Source organism: Sturnira hondurensis, unplaced genomic scaffold (assembly GCF_014824575.4).
Source record: "Sturnira hondurensis isolate 20B ecotype Veracruz unplaced genomic scaffold, ASM1482457v3 Scaffold0016663, whole genome shotgun sequence".
NCBI classification, from domain to species: domain Eukaryota; kingdom Metazoa; phylum Chordata; class Mammalia; order Chiroptera; family Phyllostomidae; genus Sturnira; species Sturnira hondurensis.
The window spans coordinates 5151083-5168902 of NW_028089294.1; the positions used below are offsets into that span (position 1 = coordinate 5151083).

General features: G+C 40.5%; 1 protein-coding gene across 2 annotated transcripts in view; it reads left to right on the forward strand.

The window, feature by feature from the left end:
- CAMKMT (calmodulin-lysine N-methyltransferase) overlaps positions 1-17820 on the forward strand; it is a 348130-nt gene that overhangs the window by 309818 nt on the left and 20492 nt on the right. For both annotated transcript variants that reach the window (XM_037066512.1, XM_037066511.1), the window contains one exon: positions 13811-13885. In XM_037066512.1, the coding sequence (XP_036922407.1) occupies positions 13811-13885 (75 nt within the window). The remainder of the gene's footprint in view (positions 1-13810; positions 13886-17820) is intronic.

Here is a 17820-nt window from a genome sequence, read left to right on the forward strand (position 1 = left end):
AATACAGTGTTTCAAGGTTTATCCATGTTTTAGAATGTATGAGGATGTCATTAATTTTTAGATTGAATAATATTCCTTTGCATGGATATACCACATTTAATTTATCCATCTATAAATTTATGGACATCTGGGTTGTTTCCATTTTTTGTCTCTTATGAATAATGCTGCTGGGTCCACTTGTGAACAAGTTTTTGTGACGAGTCTCATTTCTTTTGGGTGTACATAGTCATAGGGTGACTCTGTGTTTATCCTCTGAGAACCTCCAGACTGTTTTCCAGGGCGGCCGGTCCACTTCACATTCCCACCAGCAGTGTCTGAGTTTCTCCCATTGACATTCATCAGTAAAATCGGTCCATAACCTTTTTATGCAACTTTATCTGGGTCTCATGTCACTGGGATACTGGCTTCTTAAAAAATTTTGGAGGCTTTTTTATCTCTTGTACAAGCTACCACAGGCCACCAAAGTTGTTAACACATTGCTAGATCAGAAGAATTTTTACCCCATTATTTTAGAAGTTATCGTTTGAAACTGGTGTGAAATTCCTTTATTAAAATGCACTGCGTTGAAATTTCAGAAGTTTGAAAGTTTGGAAAAAAAGAAAAGAAAGTGGAAACACCAAAAAGCAATATATAATTTTGTGATTTCATGTCAAATGGCACATAGTTGTAATTCGATATGAAACTAGAACTAATTCTAAATGTTTACTGTCACTTTGTTTTGCCACCATATTAATTAATCAGCTGTCATAATCATAGAGTCAGAGAGATTTGAAGTGGAAAGTATTATTAGTAAAATAATGAGTACCTTTCTTCCAACATCTCAAAACCCTATTCAGTTCTCCTTAATGAGTATAGGATATACTGGTCCCCAACATACAGCGTCCAAATGTTAGGCAAATCTGTCCTCTTTTTGGACTCTGAAATAAGTTTATTTCAGCTAACTTGCAGAGAGCAATACAGAGCCGGAGGTTGGGGTCAGCTTTAAAGTCAGGCCAGACACACACAGGCAGTAAGCTGGAGCCACAGTTCTCAAACGGTAGTGCCAGAATCTTCGTAGAGCTTGTTCCCACACGGACTATTCAGGGATGGAGGTGAGGCCCTGCATGTCTCACAGGGTTCCAGGTGTTGCTGATGTCACTGATCTTGAGATCTCACCTGAGAACCATGACACAGAGTTCTCTCTGAGAGTTTCTGCAGTGGTTCATTGCCTTCAGGGTGTTCGGATTTCTAGTCACTCAAGCCCGTTCCATCTACTGTATTTAGTGTATTTCATAGATGTCATGTATTTACACAGAAAGAACAGGACCCGACTCATAGTCAACACTGAACTAATTGTCTGTAGTTAACCAATCTTGTAGATCTTCTGAGATAAAAATTTCATTGGGACCCAATTGTACCTCCTCCTCCCCTTTCTCCAAGCTCTATTTCTGGTCTGGAAACGCAAATTAATTTCAGGGTAAAAATCAACGAAGCTGGCCAGATAATCTGCTTCAAGGAGTGCACATAACTGAACCCCTGTTCTGGTTCATCGTGCTGTTGCTTCCTTCCCTTAGCAATCCAGCAGAGAGTGTTCTTAATTGTGTCTTTAGGGCCACTCTCTGTAAAAATCCTCCTTTTGAAAATAAAGATGTTTGATACATGCAACTAAAGTACGGCTGAAGAGTATTCTAAGTCCAAATCCATACACGTAAAGATCTTCTGGAACAGGACTGCTCCAAGTGGTCCGTGACCCTCTTCAGGAGAATTACTTGTTTTGCTTATTTTAATAATGAACGTTCCTTGCTGAATTGACCACCCTGGGGGTTGGGGTTCGTGAATCTGATGTTTTAATAACCGGATTCTGATCTCTCTGGGGCACAGACTATGCTTTGATAAGCTCATTTGATCCCTCGACTGCCCTTCGGTTTAACATCCCAACTGAACAGCACAAAGGCGACTCTCTGGACATCCTGTTACCTTATCTGGCCTTAGGAGAGGTGCTTTTTGTTCTGTTTTGTTTTGTTTCACTTTATCTTTCATGTAAGGTCCTTATTCCTCACTTTGGACTCTGAATTTCTACATTGTCGTCTTAATGAAGATGTGCATTGCCGTGGAAAAGGAAGAGGATGTATAAGTAAGGCAGCCATTCTGATTAGTTTCTTGGTTATAGCACAGCCTTTAATTGTTGGGATTTAAGGAGAACCACACACCAGAGGTGGAAGAGGCCTTTGGGATAATCCACCAGCGGTTCTCAACCAGAGGGGGACTATGTGCCCACCTCCACCCCTGGTCTGTAATAGGGATTTTTGTTGGGGTATTACTAATGCTGGGGAGAGCAGAGATGGTATATGTTTTACAATACAGCAGACAGTCCACTACAGTGAAGAATTGTCCTGTGCCAAGTACAAGTGCTTTCCGAATCTAGAAATACTAACTCCTGACTAGCTGAGAAAAATGGAGATTCAGAAATGTTACTTGGATCTTTTGGATAGCATTGCTTTGTTATCTGGACTTTTAAAAAATCTGTTTTATATACACTTTTCTCTAAGGGTATGGAATTAATTTTGTTAACAAGGAGTAACCTTTTTTGTCCCAAATAGTTTACTAAGTTAGCCACTGTTCTAGTCCAACTTGTATAATTCAGTTCAATATATTAGAATGTGATTTAGAGTCCGCTATGTGTAAGACCCTGTGATGGGCTGTTTGGGGGCTTACCAAAATGAGTGAGGTTTTTTGCCTTAGGAAGCTCAAGATACCTGGCTGAGAGATAGACACTTGCCCAGTGACCAGGATCTGACAGAGTCTACTTTAACAGAGTTAAACGTGATACGAAAGTATAAAGAGACTGTCGAGGTAGAGGAGTCTGAGAAATCTTCCTGAAGAAGGTGGCCCTTGGGCTGTGATTTAGCAGACAAAAGGCAAGGGAAGAAAAGCAGTTGAAGAGGGCGTTCCAGGCATGAAAAGTGGGAAGGAGAGAAATCAAAGGTACAGAAGTAGAAAAGGTGTGTCCCGGCAAATTTAGTTATCTGACGTGAGGAACAGGGAGACGCTAGAGCAGACAGCCAGCTGGGGAGTCGTTGCATTGCAGTGAAAGGGGAGGTGACTGGGACTGAGCATGTTCAGGGACTTGGGAGTCAGACAAGGTGCTGGTTCTTTGTCTGCATGGTGGCCACGAGGGCATTTGCCTCATTGTCATTAGTGAAGGCATATATCTGTTTCGTGTGATTTTCTTTCTCAGTGTTTTAGTTTACAAGAAAAGGGGATTTTTTTAAATGTCATCTCAACAGTCTAGATAGAAGACCTTTATCTGTATATAATGTATCTTTTTATTCTCTGGTTTTTTTTTTCTTTGTCACTGCTTTTGGGCAATTTGACAAGATTATCATGTGCCTTGGGATTTTTTTTTTCATGTTTCTTGTGCTCAGAACTTATTGGAATTTCTTAATCTCTGGCTTCATAGTTTTCATGAAATTTGAAAACATTTTAACCATTATTTCTTCAAGTATTTTTCTTCTTCCCCCTCTCTTCTGCCCTTTGGAGCTCAGTTATATATAGGGAGGGCAAAAGTAGGTTTACAGTTGTTTGTATGAAAAATATATAAAACAAGAATAAATAATAATACAAGGATAAACTCGGGAGAAAATGGCAGCGGAGTAGGACGGAGCAACTGCAGTTCTCCTACACTTGGGGGAAAATCCTGGCAGATTTAAAGAAGAACAGCGCAATCAATTCCCCAACCAACAATTCCCCAGCACTTATGAAAATAAGAGACCAGAGATAGTGATGAACCAGACCTCTGGAGGTCCTTGGGGTCTCAGGGACGCAAGTAAGGACGGAGGCGGCCAGACCTGCGGCAGCCATTAGCCGGCGCGTAAAGACCTCGGAGCCGCGGCTGCCGCAGCGGTTGGAGCCCATAGGCTTCCTTCCGTCTGTGCCCAGCGACAAGGGCGTCTGCCACGGAGAACTCATCCAGAGCCCGGCAACCCTGAGAAAAGTCAAGGGCAGCGGCAGCGGTGGTGGCGGCGGCAGAACGGCAGCCACTGGCCGGTGCATAAAGACCTTGGAGCCTTGGCTGCCTCAGCGGTCGGGGCCCAGAGGCTTCCCCCTGCGCCCAGCGACAGGGGCTTCTGACACAGAGGACTCATCGGGACCCCGGCACCTGTGAGTAAAGACAAAAGCGGCAGTGGCGGGACCAGCAGCCATTGGCCGGCGCGTAAAGACCTCGGAGCTGCTGCTGCCGCAGCTTCCAGGGCCCAGAGGCTTCTGTCTACGGCCAGCGTCGGGGCGTCTGCCACAGAGGACTCAGCGGGAGCCCAGCAACTGTGAGTAAAGACAAAAGCGGCAGTGGCAGGACCGGCTGCCCTGGGCCAGCCCAAAACGCCTCAGAGCCGCCACTGCCGCTGTGTTAGGGGTGTAGAGGCTTCCGTCTGTGGCCAGTGCCACGGAGGACTCATAGGGAGCCCAGCACCCAGTGGAGGATTGGGCCGGCTGCGGGGTCCCTGGAAGAGCTGGCTCCCTCCCTCACCATCTAGGAGGGGCTGGGTGGCAGAGACCTGTCTGCCTAGGTGTGCAGGGAGGGTGGCAAGGACAGGGGGCCGTGTTCAGTTGCGATCTCTGTGGTCGCCAGCCCACCAGCCTGCCAGCCCAGGAAATTTGAGAGGAGCATTGTCCTAACCAGTCAGGTTGGGGATTGGGCTGGGCTGAGAGGCACGCTTTCTGGAGAAGTTTTTACTGGAAAGTGGACTGAGGTGTTCTGTGAAGGCAGCTTGACTTGCTTCTCACCCAGCCACAGGACAGTACCAGATCCCGTGGGACCAAGGCAGCCTGTCAGGTGGGCGGGCGCCTGCACCCCAGTCTGGTAGCCTGGCTGGTGGGCGGGTGTGCGCCTGGGCCTACAACCCAGTCCACAGAGGGGTCCCACCGAAACCAGAAAAACCGGATTGGACAGTTTGAAACCAACAAGGAAGGAGTTTTTGTTGTTGGGTTTTTTTTGTTTTTTTGTTTTTGTTTTTTACTTTTATTTTTAAACTTTTTTCAGTAATCGTATATATTTTTTAATTTTATTGTTGCTGTATCTTTCAGTACTCTGTTCCTCTCCTTTCTTTTTTCCTGTTTTAGTCCCTCTTCATTTCACCCCAAACTTATTGCTTTTTCCTCACTTCTCTTGCCCTTTTTTTGTGTGTTTGTTTGTTTGTTTGTTGCTTTCTATAGCACTGTAAATACTTCACAACACATCTCTCCAGTCTTAGCCCACTTTACAGGTTCCTGAATTCTATTACTGTAGTGATTAACTCTACTTGCTCACACGCTACGTCTATTTACTATTCTTTACTCTCACCTTACCTCAAAATCTGACCACCCGCAACCTCACTGCTTTCTAGATACAACTCACAAGCCTTCCCTCCCCAACAAGAGGCTTATCTTTGGTCTATCCTTTCCTAGAGGTGGCAAATTGGGTTGAAGATTACAGTTAACACTATATAGAGCCTAAAGATCTTCTATCTCTTCTCTGCCAGCTGTGACTGTAAATATCATAAAGTACTCTCCTGCTGTCATAAACCATTTTGCCTCCCCCTCCAGCTGATCACACACACACAAAGAAAGGAGTAGGTGGAAGCAGAGAACATCAAGATACCTGCAGGAGACTGTACCACTGAATTTCACAGGAATTCTACCACAGAAGTTCACACCATAAACCTAGGGAGTCAGAACAGATCAATTTAAGAAGCTGAAGCTAACAAGAAGAGTCTCATAAGCAATGGGAAGACAAAGAAACAATGCCCAAATGAAAGAAAAGGTGGAAGTCTCAGAAATAATGTTAGATGAAAGAGAGGCAAGTCAGCTATCAGATATTGAATTCAAAGCACTAGTTATCAGGAAATTCAAAGAGCTCACAATGAGCTACCAGAAACTAGAGGGGAGCTACCATGAGCTCTCCGCAAACTATATCAACATGAAAAAGGAAATAGAAACTATCACCAAAGGACAAGAGGAAATGAAGAATACAATTTCGGAACTGAAGAACACAGTAGAAGGAATGAAAAGCAGGATCGATGAGGCAGAAGATCGGATCAGTGAGTTGGAGGACACAGTAGAAAGAATCTCCCAGAAAGAGCAAGAAAGGGAAAAGAGGCTCAAAAAGAATGAAGATGGGCTAAGAGAAATGCAAGATAATATGAAACGTAATAATATCCGAATAATAGGAATACCAGAAGGAGAAGAAGAAGAACAAGGGATAGAAAACCTATTTGAAAGAGTAATGATGGAAAATTTTCCTAATTTGATGAGAGAAAAAGTTACACGAATCCAGGAATCACAGAGAGTCCCATTCAAGAGGAACCCAAAGAGGCCCACTTCAAGACACATCATCATTAAAATGGAAAAATTTCAAGACAAAGAGAGAATCCTAAAGGCAGCAAGGGAGAAAAAGGAAGTAACATACAAGGGAGCCCCAATAAGGTTAGCTACTGACTTCTCAATGGAAACACTCCAAGCAAGAAGAGAATGGCAAGAAATATTTCAAGTAATGAGAACCAGAGGCCTACAACCAAGGCTACTTTACCCAGCAAGGCTCTCAATCAAGATAGAAGGCCAAATAAAGAGCTTCCAAGACAAAAGAAGTCTAAAAGAATATGCCTCCACCAAACCAGCTCTACAAGAAATACTAAAAGGGCTGCTTTAAGGAAAGGAAGGAAAAGAGAGAGACAGAGAGGAACTGTGGTACAAAAATGGCAATGAATAAGTCCCTATCAATAATAACCTTGAATGTAAATGGATTAAATGCTCCAATCAAAAGACATAGAATAGCTGAATGGATAAGAAAGCATGACCCACACATATGCTGCCTACAGGAGACCCACCTCAGGACAAAAGACCATCACAGACTAAAAGTGAAAGGCTGGAAACAAATTTTCCAAGCAAATGGACAAGAAAAAAAAGCCGGGGTAGCAATTCTAATATCAGACAAAATAGACTTCAAAAAAAGGGCCATAAAGAGAGACCCAGAAGGTCACTTCATATTGCTCAAGGGAAGAATCCAGCACGAAGACATTAACATCATAAATATATATGCACCCAACATAGGAGCACCCAAATATATAAGAAAAATCCTAGAAGACTTCAAGAAAGATATTGACAGCAACACAATTATAGTAGGGGATTTTAACACCCCACTGTCAAAAATGGACAGATCTTCCAAACAAAATATCAACAAAGATATAGCAGCATTAAATGAAACTCTAGAAGAAATGGACTTGACTGATATATATAGAGCGCTTCATCCCAAAGAAGCTAAATACACATTCTTTTCAAATGCACATGGAACATTTTCAAAGATAGACCACATGATAGGACACAAAATGAGCCTCAACAAATTCAAGAAAATTGAAATCATACCAAGCATTTTCTCTGACCACAAGGGACTGAAATTAGAAACCAACCCCAAAGGAAAAAACCCAAAACACCCAAAATCATGGAGACTGAATGGTATGCTATTAAACAACGAATGGGTCAAGATTGAAATTAGGGAAGAAATCAAAAAGTTTCTGGAAACAAATGAAAATGAACTCACAACAACCCAAAACTTATGGGACACGGCCAAGGCAGTCCTGAGAGGGAAGTTCATAGCAATACAGGCTTACCTAAAGAAAATAGAAACATTTCAAACAAACAACCTAACCCGACGCCTGCAAGAACTCGAAGAACAACAACAAAGACAGCCCAGAGCAAGTACAAGGAAGGAAATAACCAAGATCAGAGCAGAATTAAATGACATAGAGACCAAAAGCACAATTATAAGGATCAATGAATCCAAGAGTTGGTTTTTTGAAAAGATAAACAAAATAGACAAGCCTTTAAGTAGGCTCATTAAGAAAAGAAGAGAGAGGACACAAATAAACACAATCAGAAATGAAAGAGGAGAGATTACAACTGATACCACAGAAATAGAAGGGATTGTAAGGAATTACTATGAAGAACTGTATGCCAAGAAATTTGAAAACCTAGGTGAAATGGACAAATTTCTAGAAAAATATAATCTTCCAAAACTCAATGAAGAAGAAGTAGAAAGCCTGAACAGACCAATAACAGCAAATGAAATTGAAGCAGTAATCAAAAAACTCCCATCACACAAAAGCCCCGGACCAGATGGTTTCACAGGAGAATTCTACAAAGCGTTTAAGGAAGAGCTAACCCCTATTCTTCACAGACTATTCCAAAAAATCCAAAATGATGGGAAACTCCCAAACTCTTTTTATGAAGCGAGCATTATCCTAATTCCAAAACCAGAGAGAGACACAACAAAGAAAGAAAATTACAGGCCAATATCACTGATGAACATAGATGCTAAAATCCTCAACAAAATATTGGCAAATCGCATCCAACAATACATCAAAAAGATCATACACCATGACCAAGTGGGATTCATCCCAGGGATGCAAGGATGGTTCAATATCCGCAAATCAGTAAATGTAATACACCACATAAACAAAAGCAAGGACAAAAACCACATGGTCATATCAATAGACGCGGAAAAAGCTTTTGATAAGGTACAACACCCATTTATGATAAAGGTACTCAGCAAAGTGGGAATAGAGGGAGCATTCCTCAATATAATAAAGGCCATATATGAAAGACCTACAGCCAACATCATACTGAATGGGCAAAAACTGAAAGCTTTTCCACTAAGATCAGGAACAAGACAAGGTTGTCCACTTTCACCACTTCTATTTAATATAGTATTGGAAGTTCTAGCCACAGCAATCAGACAAGAAAAGGAAATAAAAGGCATCCAAATCGGAAAGGAGGAAACAAAACTGTCACTGTTTGCAGATGACATGATAGTGTACATGGAAAATCCTATAGACTCTACCAAAAAACTGCTGGAACTAATAAATGAATTTGGCAAAACAGCGGGATACAAAGTCAATATCCAGAAATCAAAGGCATTTCTGTATACTAACAATGAATCAGCAGAAGCAGAAATCAAGAAAAAAATCCCATTCGATATAGCAAAAAGAAAAATAAAATATCTGGGAATAAATCTAACCAAGGAGGTTAAAGACCTGTATGCAGAAAATTACACAACACTGAAGACAGAAATCAAGGAAGACACAAACAAATGGAGACGTATACCGTGTTCATGGATTGGAAGAATTAACATCATCAAAATGTCCATACTACCCAAAGCAATTTACAGATTCAATGCAATACCTATTAAAGTACCAATGGCATATTTCACAGACATAGAACAAACACTTCAAAAATTTATATGGAACCATAAAAGACCCCGAATAGCAGCTGCAATGTTAAGAAAGAAGAACAAAGTAGGAGGGATCACAATACCTGATATCAAACTGTATTACAAGGCCACTGTAATCAAAACAGCCTGGTACTGGCATAAAAACAGGCACATAGACCAATGGAACAGAATAGAGAACCCAGAAATAAACCCAAATCTCTACAGTCAATTAATATTCGACAAAGGGGGCAGTATCATAAAATGGGGTAAAGATAGCCTCTTCAACAAATGGTGTTGGGAGAACTGGACAGCTACATGCAAAAAAATGAAACTCGAGCACCAACTTACATCATACACCAAAATAAATTCAAGGTGGATAAAAGACTTAAATATAAGCCATGACACCATTAAAGTCCTAGAGGAGAACATTGGCAGGAAAATCTCAGATATTTCACGCAGCAACATTTTTACTGATATGTCCCCTAGAGCAAGGACTATAAAGGAAAGAATAAACAAATGGGATCTCATCAAAATAAAAAGCTTCTGCGCAGCTAAAGAAAACAGCATTAAAATAAAAAGACAACCAACTGTATGGGAAAACATATTTGCCAATGATACCTCAGACAAAGGTTTAATCTCCAAAATATACAAAGAACTCACACGACTTCACTCTAAGAAGACAACTAACCCAATTAAAAAATGGGGAAAGGACTTGAACAGACACTTCTGCAAGGAGGACATACAGAGGATCCAGAGACACATGAAAAGATGCTCAATATCACTAGCTATCAGAGAGATGCAAATTAAAACTACAATGAGATACCACTTTACACCGGTGAGAATGGCTATCATAAACAAAGCAATAAACAACAAATGTTGGAGAGGGTGTGGGGAAAAGGGGACTCTGGTCCACTGTTGGTGGGATTGCAGACTGGTACAACCATTATGGAAAACAGTATGGAATTTTCTCAGAAAACTAAAATTGGACTTGCCTTTTGACCCAGCAATTCCACTGCTAGGATTGTATCCTAAGAACCCTAAAACACCAATCCCAAAGAACCTATGCACCCCAATGTTCATAGCAGCACAATTTACAATAGCCAAGAGTTGGAAGCAACCTAGGTGCCCATCAGTAAATGAATGGATCAAAAAACTATGGTACATATACACAATGGAGTTTTATGCTGCAGAAAGAAAGAAGGAGCTCCTACCTTTTGCAACAACATGGATGGAACTGGAAAGCATTATGCTGAGTGAAATAAGCCAGGTGTTGAAGGACAAATACCATATGATCTCACCTCTAACAGGAAGCTAAACAACAAAACAAACAAGCAAGCAAAATATAACCAAAAACACTGAAATAGAGAACAGGCTGACAGTGACCAGGGGGGAGAGGGGAGGAAATTTCAGGGGAAATAGGGGAGGGATTTAAAGGAACATATATAAAGGATACATGGACAACAACTGAGAAGGGTGGAAATGGGAGGGAGGGGGGAGGATGGGGGGTGGGATGGGATGGGAGTAATAGACTGAGAACTGTACTTGAAAAATAATTAAATAAAAAAATTAAAAAAAAAAGGATAAACTCTGTGTTTCTCGTACTCACAACAGTAAACCTACTTTTGCCCACCCCCGTATGTTATAATGACCACTTAAATTTGATCCAAAGCGCACTTGATAATATTCTTTTTATTTATTTATTTATTGTCTGTTTCATTTTGGATGAAATGAGTTGCAACAGTTTCTATTGCTTGTCTTCAAATTCACTGATTTTTTTTCTACAGTGTCTGCTCTGCAGTCAGTCCCACCCAATGTATCTTTTTCTCTCAGACACTGTCATTTTCATCTTTCGTTTGGTTTGGGACTATGAAAATACCTTTCTCATCTATATTCAACTTTTTAAATATAGTAAATACCATTGTGACTCTATTTTAGTTCCTGTGTCTGCTAATTCTAACACCTGCGTCAGACTTGACATTGGGTTCTATTTGTCTTCTTATTTTGGGTGGTATTATTTCAGTTCTCAGCATGTGTGGTGATCTTCAATGATATGCCAGGTATTTTGAATTTTACCTTTTCAGGATCTGACAGTTTTTGTAGTCTTGTACATATTTTCGAGTTCTGTTCTGAGACACAGTTACTTCAAAATAATTCAATATTTTGGGGCCTTACTTTTGAGATATGTTAGGTAGAACCAGAGCAACATTTAGTCTGGGGCTAATTACTCCACTACTGAGACAAGATCCACCTGAGGACTCTACCCAGCTTTCCAGTCCAGCTGATGGGAACAGGCACTATTCCTGGCCCTGAGTGAGCCCTGGCCCAGTCCCCTCCAACCCTCTCAGATGGTTCTTTTCCTGACCTCAAGTAGTTTCCTCATACAACATACACCCTCAGTCCTCTCTAGAATACTCCAAGAGGACTGACTACCCACCAATTTCTGGAATGTTCTCTCTGTGCAGTGATCTCCAGTCCAGCACCCTACACTGGGAATGTAGTGGACTTGGCTTCCTTAGACTCTCAGCTCCATCTCCTTCATGCAGGGAACCCACCTGCTCCTGCCTTGGTTCCTCCTCCCTGGGCTGTGGCCTGGAAGCTCTCTCAAGGCAGCAGCATGGGTCAGTGATGGGACTCACTTCATTCCCCACCTCCTCAAGGATTACTATTCTTTTCTGCTGATTTTCAGGGTCTTGAAAACTATTGTTTTCTGTATTTTGTGTAATTTCCGGGGGGGTGTATTTCAGGCAGTAGGGTAAATGAGGTGCTTGTTATCCATTTTTGCCAAAAGCAGAAATCCTCAGAAAGCATTTTAAGGGGCCTGCATAACTGGCTACACTACCCATTCTGTCCAGAGAACAACCTAATATAGGAACTTCTGTTTCTTGAGTGCCTTCTGTGTGCCAGGCACTATGCTTGGTCATATGGAGTTCACTCATATGACGTATTTATTGAACAGCCATCACGTGTCAAGGATTGTTCTAGGCAATGAAAATACACCATGGTACAAAACAGATTTTAAAAATCTTTATCCCTATGGTGCTTATGTTCTACCTGAGAGAGAATTAACAAAAATAATAATTTAGTTATGTAGCACATTAAAGGATAATAACTGCTATAGAAAACTAAAGGGCAGGTTTAGGGGTGTCAGGAGTACTGGAGAGGGAATTAACAATTGCAGTTTTCCGTACAGGGGTCAGAGTAGGGGTTCCTTGGGAAGGTAGCATATTTGAGCAAAGACTTGAAGGAGCTGAGAGAAGGAGCCAGAAGGAGAGGGAGCCAAGGAGGAAGAGCAATTGCACAGAGGAAGCTGCCAATGTAAAGACCCTACAGCAGGAGCATGCCTGGTGTGTTCAAGAAATCATGAGAACTGCGTTGCTAAAGCAAAGACTAAGGGCAAAGGTAGTAGGAAAGGAGGTCAGCAGGGTAACTGGATTGAATAGGGTCTTCTAGGTCATTGTAAAGACTGGCTTTTGCCGTGAGCGAAGAGAGGAGCCATTACAAGGCAGGAAGAAGAGAAGGTCTGTGATTTGATATATGCCTTAAAAGAATGATTCTGGCTGCTCTGTTGAGCAGAGATGGTAGGGTGATGGGTGGAAGCAAAGACACCGATTAGGAGACTATGAATAAATTCAAATGAAAGATTATAGTGGTTTTTCTCATGGTGGAAGCAGTGGAGATAGAGAGAAGGTGGATGTTGACATATTTCAAAGTTTGCACTAACTACATTTCTTGGCATAGCCAATGTGCATGTAACAGAAAAAGAAGAGTCAAGATATCGTCAAGGTTTTTGACCAGAGCAACTGGAAAGGTGGAACTAACAGATGGGAAAGACTGAATGAAATGAAATTGGGGAAAAGATGATGAGGAATTTAATATTGGACATAATTAAGTTTGAGATGTCTGTTGGATATACAAGGGGAAATACTAAGATAGAAAGTTGGATATATGAACCCGGAGTGCATGGGAGAGTTCTAAGCTGGTAGGTCAGGTAAGATAAAGACTAAGAACTGGCCCGAATTTTAGCAAAGTTGAGATCTTTGGCGAGTTTACAACTTGATCTTCTTTTGAAGGCTGTGTCAGAATGGGTGAATTTTAAAATATGCCTAAAAAGAGAGAACTAGTAAGTGAAAGTCTTTTCTTCCATCTTGCCAGATTGCTCATTTCATTAATAAGAAATGCAGCTAAACATGCCAGGCAAGATGGATAAACACTGAGTTGCACATCATTTATTTTTACAAATTTTTATTTTAGTCAGATGGGGGGGTTGCTTTGGTTCTAATGCCTGCCTCAGTCATCTAGATTTATTCTAACAGCTGTGTTAAAGATATTTTTCTCAAGTTTGTCTCCCAAAACCTATAAAAACGGGCAAAACTATAACTATTGCAATTAACAGAGAATTCTTCCTTTTCTAGATTTAAAGACTAAATAAAAGAACAGACAGTTACATCTCTACTTTTTTATTATACCTTTTGAAATAATTTGTGTATACCTTTTAAATAATTTCAAGTGCCACAAAAATAATGTTAATAGCTCAAAATCAAAAGTAAAAAAAAAACCCCTAGGTATAATTTTTAAAATCTTTTTCTCCTCAAGCGTTTTACGATGGGATAATGAGACAGACGTCTCTCAACTGGAAGGACATTTTGACATGGTTGTGTGTGCTGACTGGTAAGTACATAAAAATCATGAAACTCCTGTTAGAAAAAAATAGCTTTGCTGGAGTAATTGGGCTGTGCTGCTTTGCTGACGGCTAAGCAAAGCCAACAAATGAAGCACAAAGCCACCTTAACCTCAACAAATTAATATTCATCTCCATGTGACAGTTATAAGGTAGTCTTCTATCACACAGTAACTTCTACCACATTATTTCCCAAAGATTGATTTTGAGAAGCATTTCCATTTTCTGGAATTGCCTCTGTTTCATGCTTGATGTATCAGTAAATGGACGACTTAGGCAAATTGCAAATAATTATGGCTCGGAGAGGAGTAGTCTGGAGAAAAAGGAGTTTATCAACACAAACAGCTCAATTAGCTTACTTCTTAGGAGAGATCAGACTATCGATATGAGGGGACCTGTGAGTGCGGATGTGCACACACATGTATACGCTCCATCAAGTAAGCACATCTGTGAAAATCCTTAGGGAAATAGCGTTTCTTAAAAATCTATGTTTGCTATTTAATATTTTCAGTGTAGTTAATTAATATTTAATTATACATAGAACAAGAAGTATAAAATGACGTTTTATTGTTATGCAAATAGTAATAGTAAAGTCTCTGTCAGATGCCTGCTTTTTAAAAATAATTTACATATTTCGTCTTTTCTTTTAGCCCCATTTACTTATTGTTAATGAAGGTCTGATCCTAAGTTACGGGATAAATATGTATCGAACATTAATGATTATTTCAACTAATCTTAATGTATTTTCTTTATGCATGGTGGATAATTGTTTCAGCGTAGGGGAAACATTGACAATTTACAAGTATTTTCTCTGTTAAGAGTAAGGTTTGTATTTTTTATCACACTTCAGATTTGAAAACACAAGTTCAGATTCTAAAGAAGACTTATTATATTAATAAGCCCAAGATCCAGAACCCAGACAAGAGAGTACCTCTCTTCCTTATTAGAGAGTTGAATGCATGGAATGAAATTTTCAGGAAGTCTGTTATCATTATCATTATCGTTATTATTATCATTATTTTTTTAATACACTGTTCAATGGGTAACTTTTCTACCTGGTGAAATTAGATTTGCTTTCTTTTTTCTTCTGATAAACACCTTTCAATAAAACATAAATTATTTTGTTTTATTTTTAGCTTGAGATTTTCTAGTTTTCCATGGCCCTTTTAGTCTCTTTGAACCCCATGTAAGAAAACCTATTTCAAAGAAGGGAGGAACAGATTTCTGATTAATCATTGATGTTGTGTCTCAATATTTCATTCCTCCTCTAATCAAAAATAAAGAAATAAAATCTCACCATATGATTTGGCCAAGTAATTTAGTAAATGCCTTTCCTCACCAAATATGAGAAAAGATCCTCCAGGTTTCATTGCACAGATGAAGATAATACTGGCAGGATTAGATCAGATTAAGCATGAAAGCCAGATCAGAGAGCTTGGGAAAGAGGGAAGGAGGGCAGCATCTTCTTGGAGGTTCAGACAAGGGTCGCACATGGACGGGCTCTGATCCTGTGGGGAGAGTCAGGTCGAGCCACGAGACTCAGATCAAATCTGTCCTTTGCACAAATATCAGAACAGCTTGTCTTTTTCATACCTTGTGACATGGACACTCACACCATGTCATCCTATTTGTCCCAGAGAGACAAGCAGAGGAAGTAAGATTTAAGCTCTTTTCTGATTAATGTTCTCGGGTTAAAAATAGCCACACAACATGTTTGAAAAGAGTTGTTTTTCCCTGGCCAACCACAGGATCACACAGAGCTGGCATACATAAGTGCATACTCACTTCAGGCTCTCATTACGCATACATAACATAATACAATGTATACACACACACAGACACATTCCAAACACATGCACATCTCGTGGCTCTGTGAGAATTTATGAACTCAAATGAACTAAATATACCAAGTTTCATTTTATAAATGGCTTTTCTATGCATGAATTAAGGTGGGTTTTTTTTCCTGGAGTTCCAAGTGCCAGAATGTCAGCCTGTTTATAATTTCCCATTAGGAAACGTGAAACATTAGGCTACTCTCACTGCGATGCTAATATTATTTCCCAAAGAAATGCTTTGGTAATGGTCTGTCTTCATGGTCACAGGACGGGTAAGCGGCTTAGAAACTTAGAGAGTGCAGTGATGTTTATACTGGGTGTGCTGTGCATTCAGCAGTGAGGCCCAGGCATCTGTGAGGTCTTTACATCCTGTAGCTCTGGCGTTTCTCTCTCAGAGTTTCCACCTGGATACTGCTTTTGGGGGCAGGGGTATGGAGCTTGGGGGAGTGGGGTATTTTTAGTTTTTTTACAATGTCACAGAGAAGGAAAAGAAAGCTTCCTTTAGACGGTACCTCCAAGATGAAACCTGAAATACCAAGTGCCAAAAATAAGTGCCGCGCTGAAACAGACCACTTGCCTCACCCCAGCCTTTAGTCATTTCCCATCAACGAGATCTGGATTAGGCACAGGAGTATGAAGCAAGAGTCAGAATTCAAATATTGGGGACATGGATTAAATTCTTACCGAAGCACTTCCAGCAAGGGGGGCATTGTCTGGTTCCCTGAATAGCTAACCAGTGGTACTGCTTGATCCCATTTACATGAAAACGAGCTCTATTCAGGAACCTATTCCCAACCCACATTGTGGTTCAAGTAAAATGAGCATGATTACAACAAGCAGCGATATGTTTATGTCCTTAATTCATTCATATATTCATATATTTACATTCAAACATTCATAAACCTGTGGGCACTGGGGGAAATAACTTATTTCCCAGAAAAGACAGTCTCTTGGTTCACATCAAAATTATTAGCTCAACTAGATTATCAAATAAAAAGGCAAACTGAAAGCTAGTTATTATTTCACCATTCAGCATTTTTGACAATGAAATACAGTTTCATGGTTCAACAGTTCCTAAATAACTTGTAAAATGTCAGCTCCGGAATAAACAGAAGGGAAAATCAAGGTACAGTCCCACCGGCAGGAGGATGCTGTTGACAAACATCAAGATATTAGAACATTTAACTACAGGTGGAGGGGAAAACTGCCTGTGGAGTCCCTCGGTTGACCTGTTTCATGTTGAATGTAAGTTCCTTTCTGATGGAACGCAGTCCAGCCCAGTCCTTGCTGACTTTAGAATGGCGAGTGATTGTTCATTTTAAGCCCACTTTTCCAGACTTCTGTTCAATCACAATAATCTAAAGGTCTGGAAGTAAGATTTTTCTGTAATCCAATGAACGCTTTTATTCAGTGTTTGATGGCTTTCCAGTTTATTGTAGCTGTGAAGAAATAAAAATGGTTTTGTGCATTTGGAGCCTCTAAAGACTTGGAAAGTGAGTCTGACCTGCCACCCATCGCCTGACGCATGGCGCTAGTACACAGGACAGCCAGCGCCACCTGTGCGCGCCCGCAGCCCAAGACTAAGGAAAGAAGGCAGAAGGCGCGTGACCCCCTTGCTCTCTCAGCACTTTTACTGTGTACACTGGGTGGTTTCTATTTTTGGCTATTTTTACTTTACTCTTCGTGATTTTTTTAAGTTTACTTTTTGTGAAGAAAGTTTTTTTTTTTCTCAAAAAGGTCTCTAGAATTTCTTTGTTTTCTTCCAGATGCTGTAATCATGGATATTTCTAAATCACAACTCAAGGAACTTTACATCTGAAAAGATATTTCACCCAAATGTAGTCAGCCCTTTCCCCTCTCATCCGAGGAAACTCAGCCCCAAAGAATATGTAGAAATTGCCAAAGATCTCGCAAGTAAGGAGCAGAGCAAGTGAGATCGGAATAGGGCATCAGTGCCAGCCTCTGCAAGGATCAGTTGGTAACTACTGATAGAGGCCGTTCCTCCACTGAAGGTTCATCTAAAGCAGTGAACTTGGCACATTTCACCTTGCAAATTACACAGAGGTCTTCCTCTTTGTGAAAAGTGACAG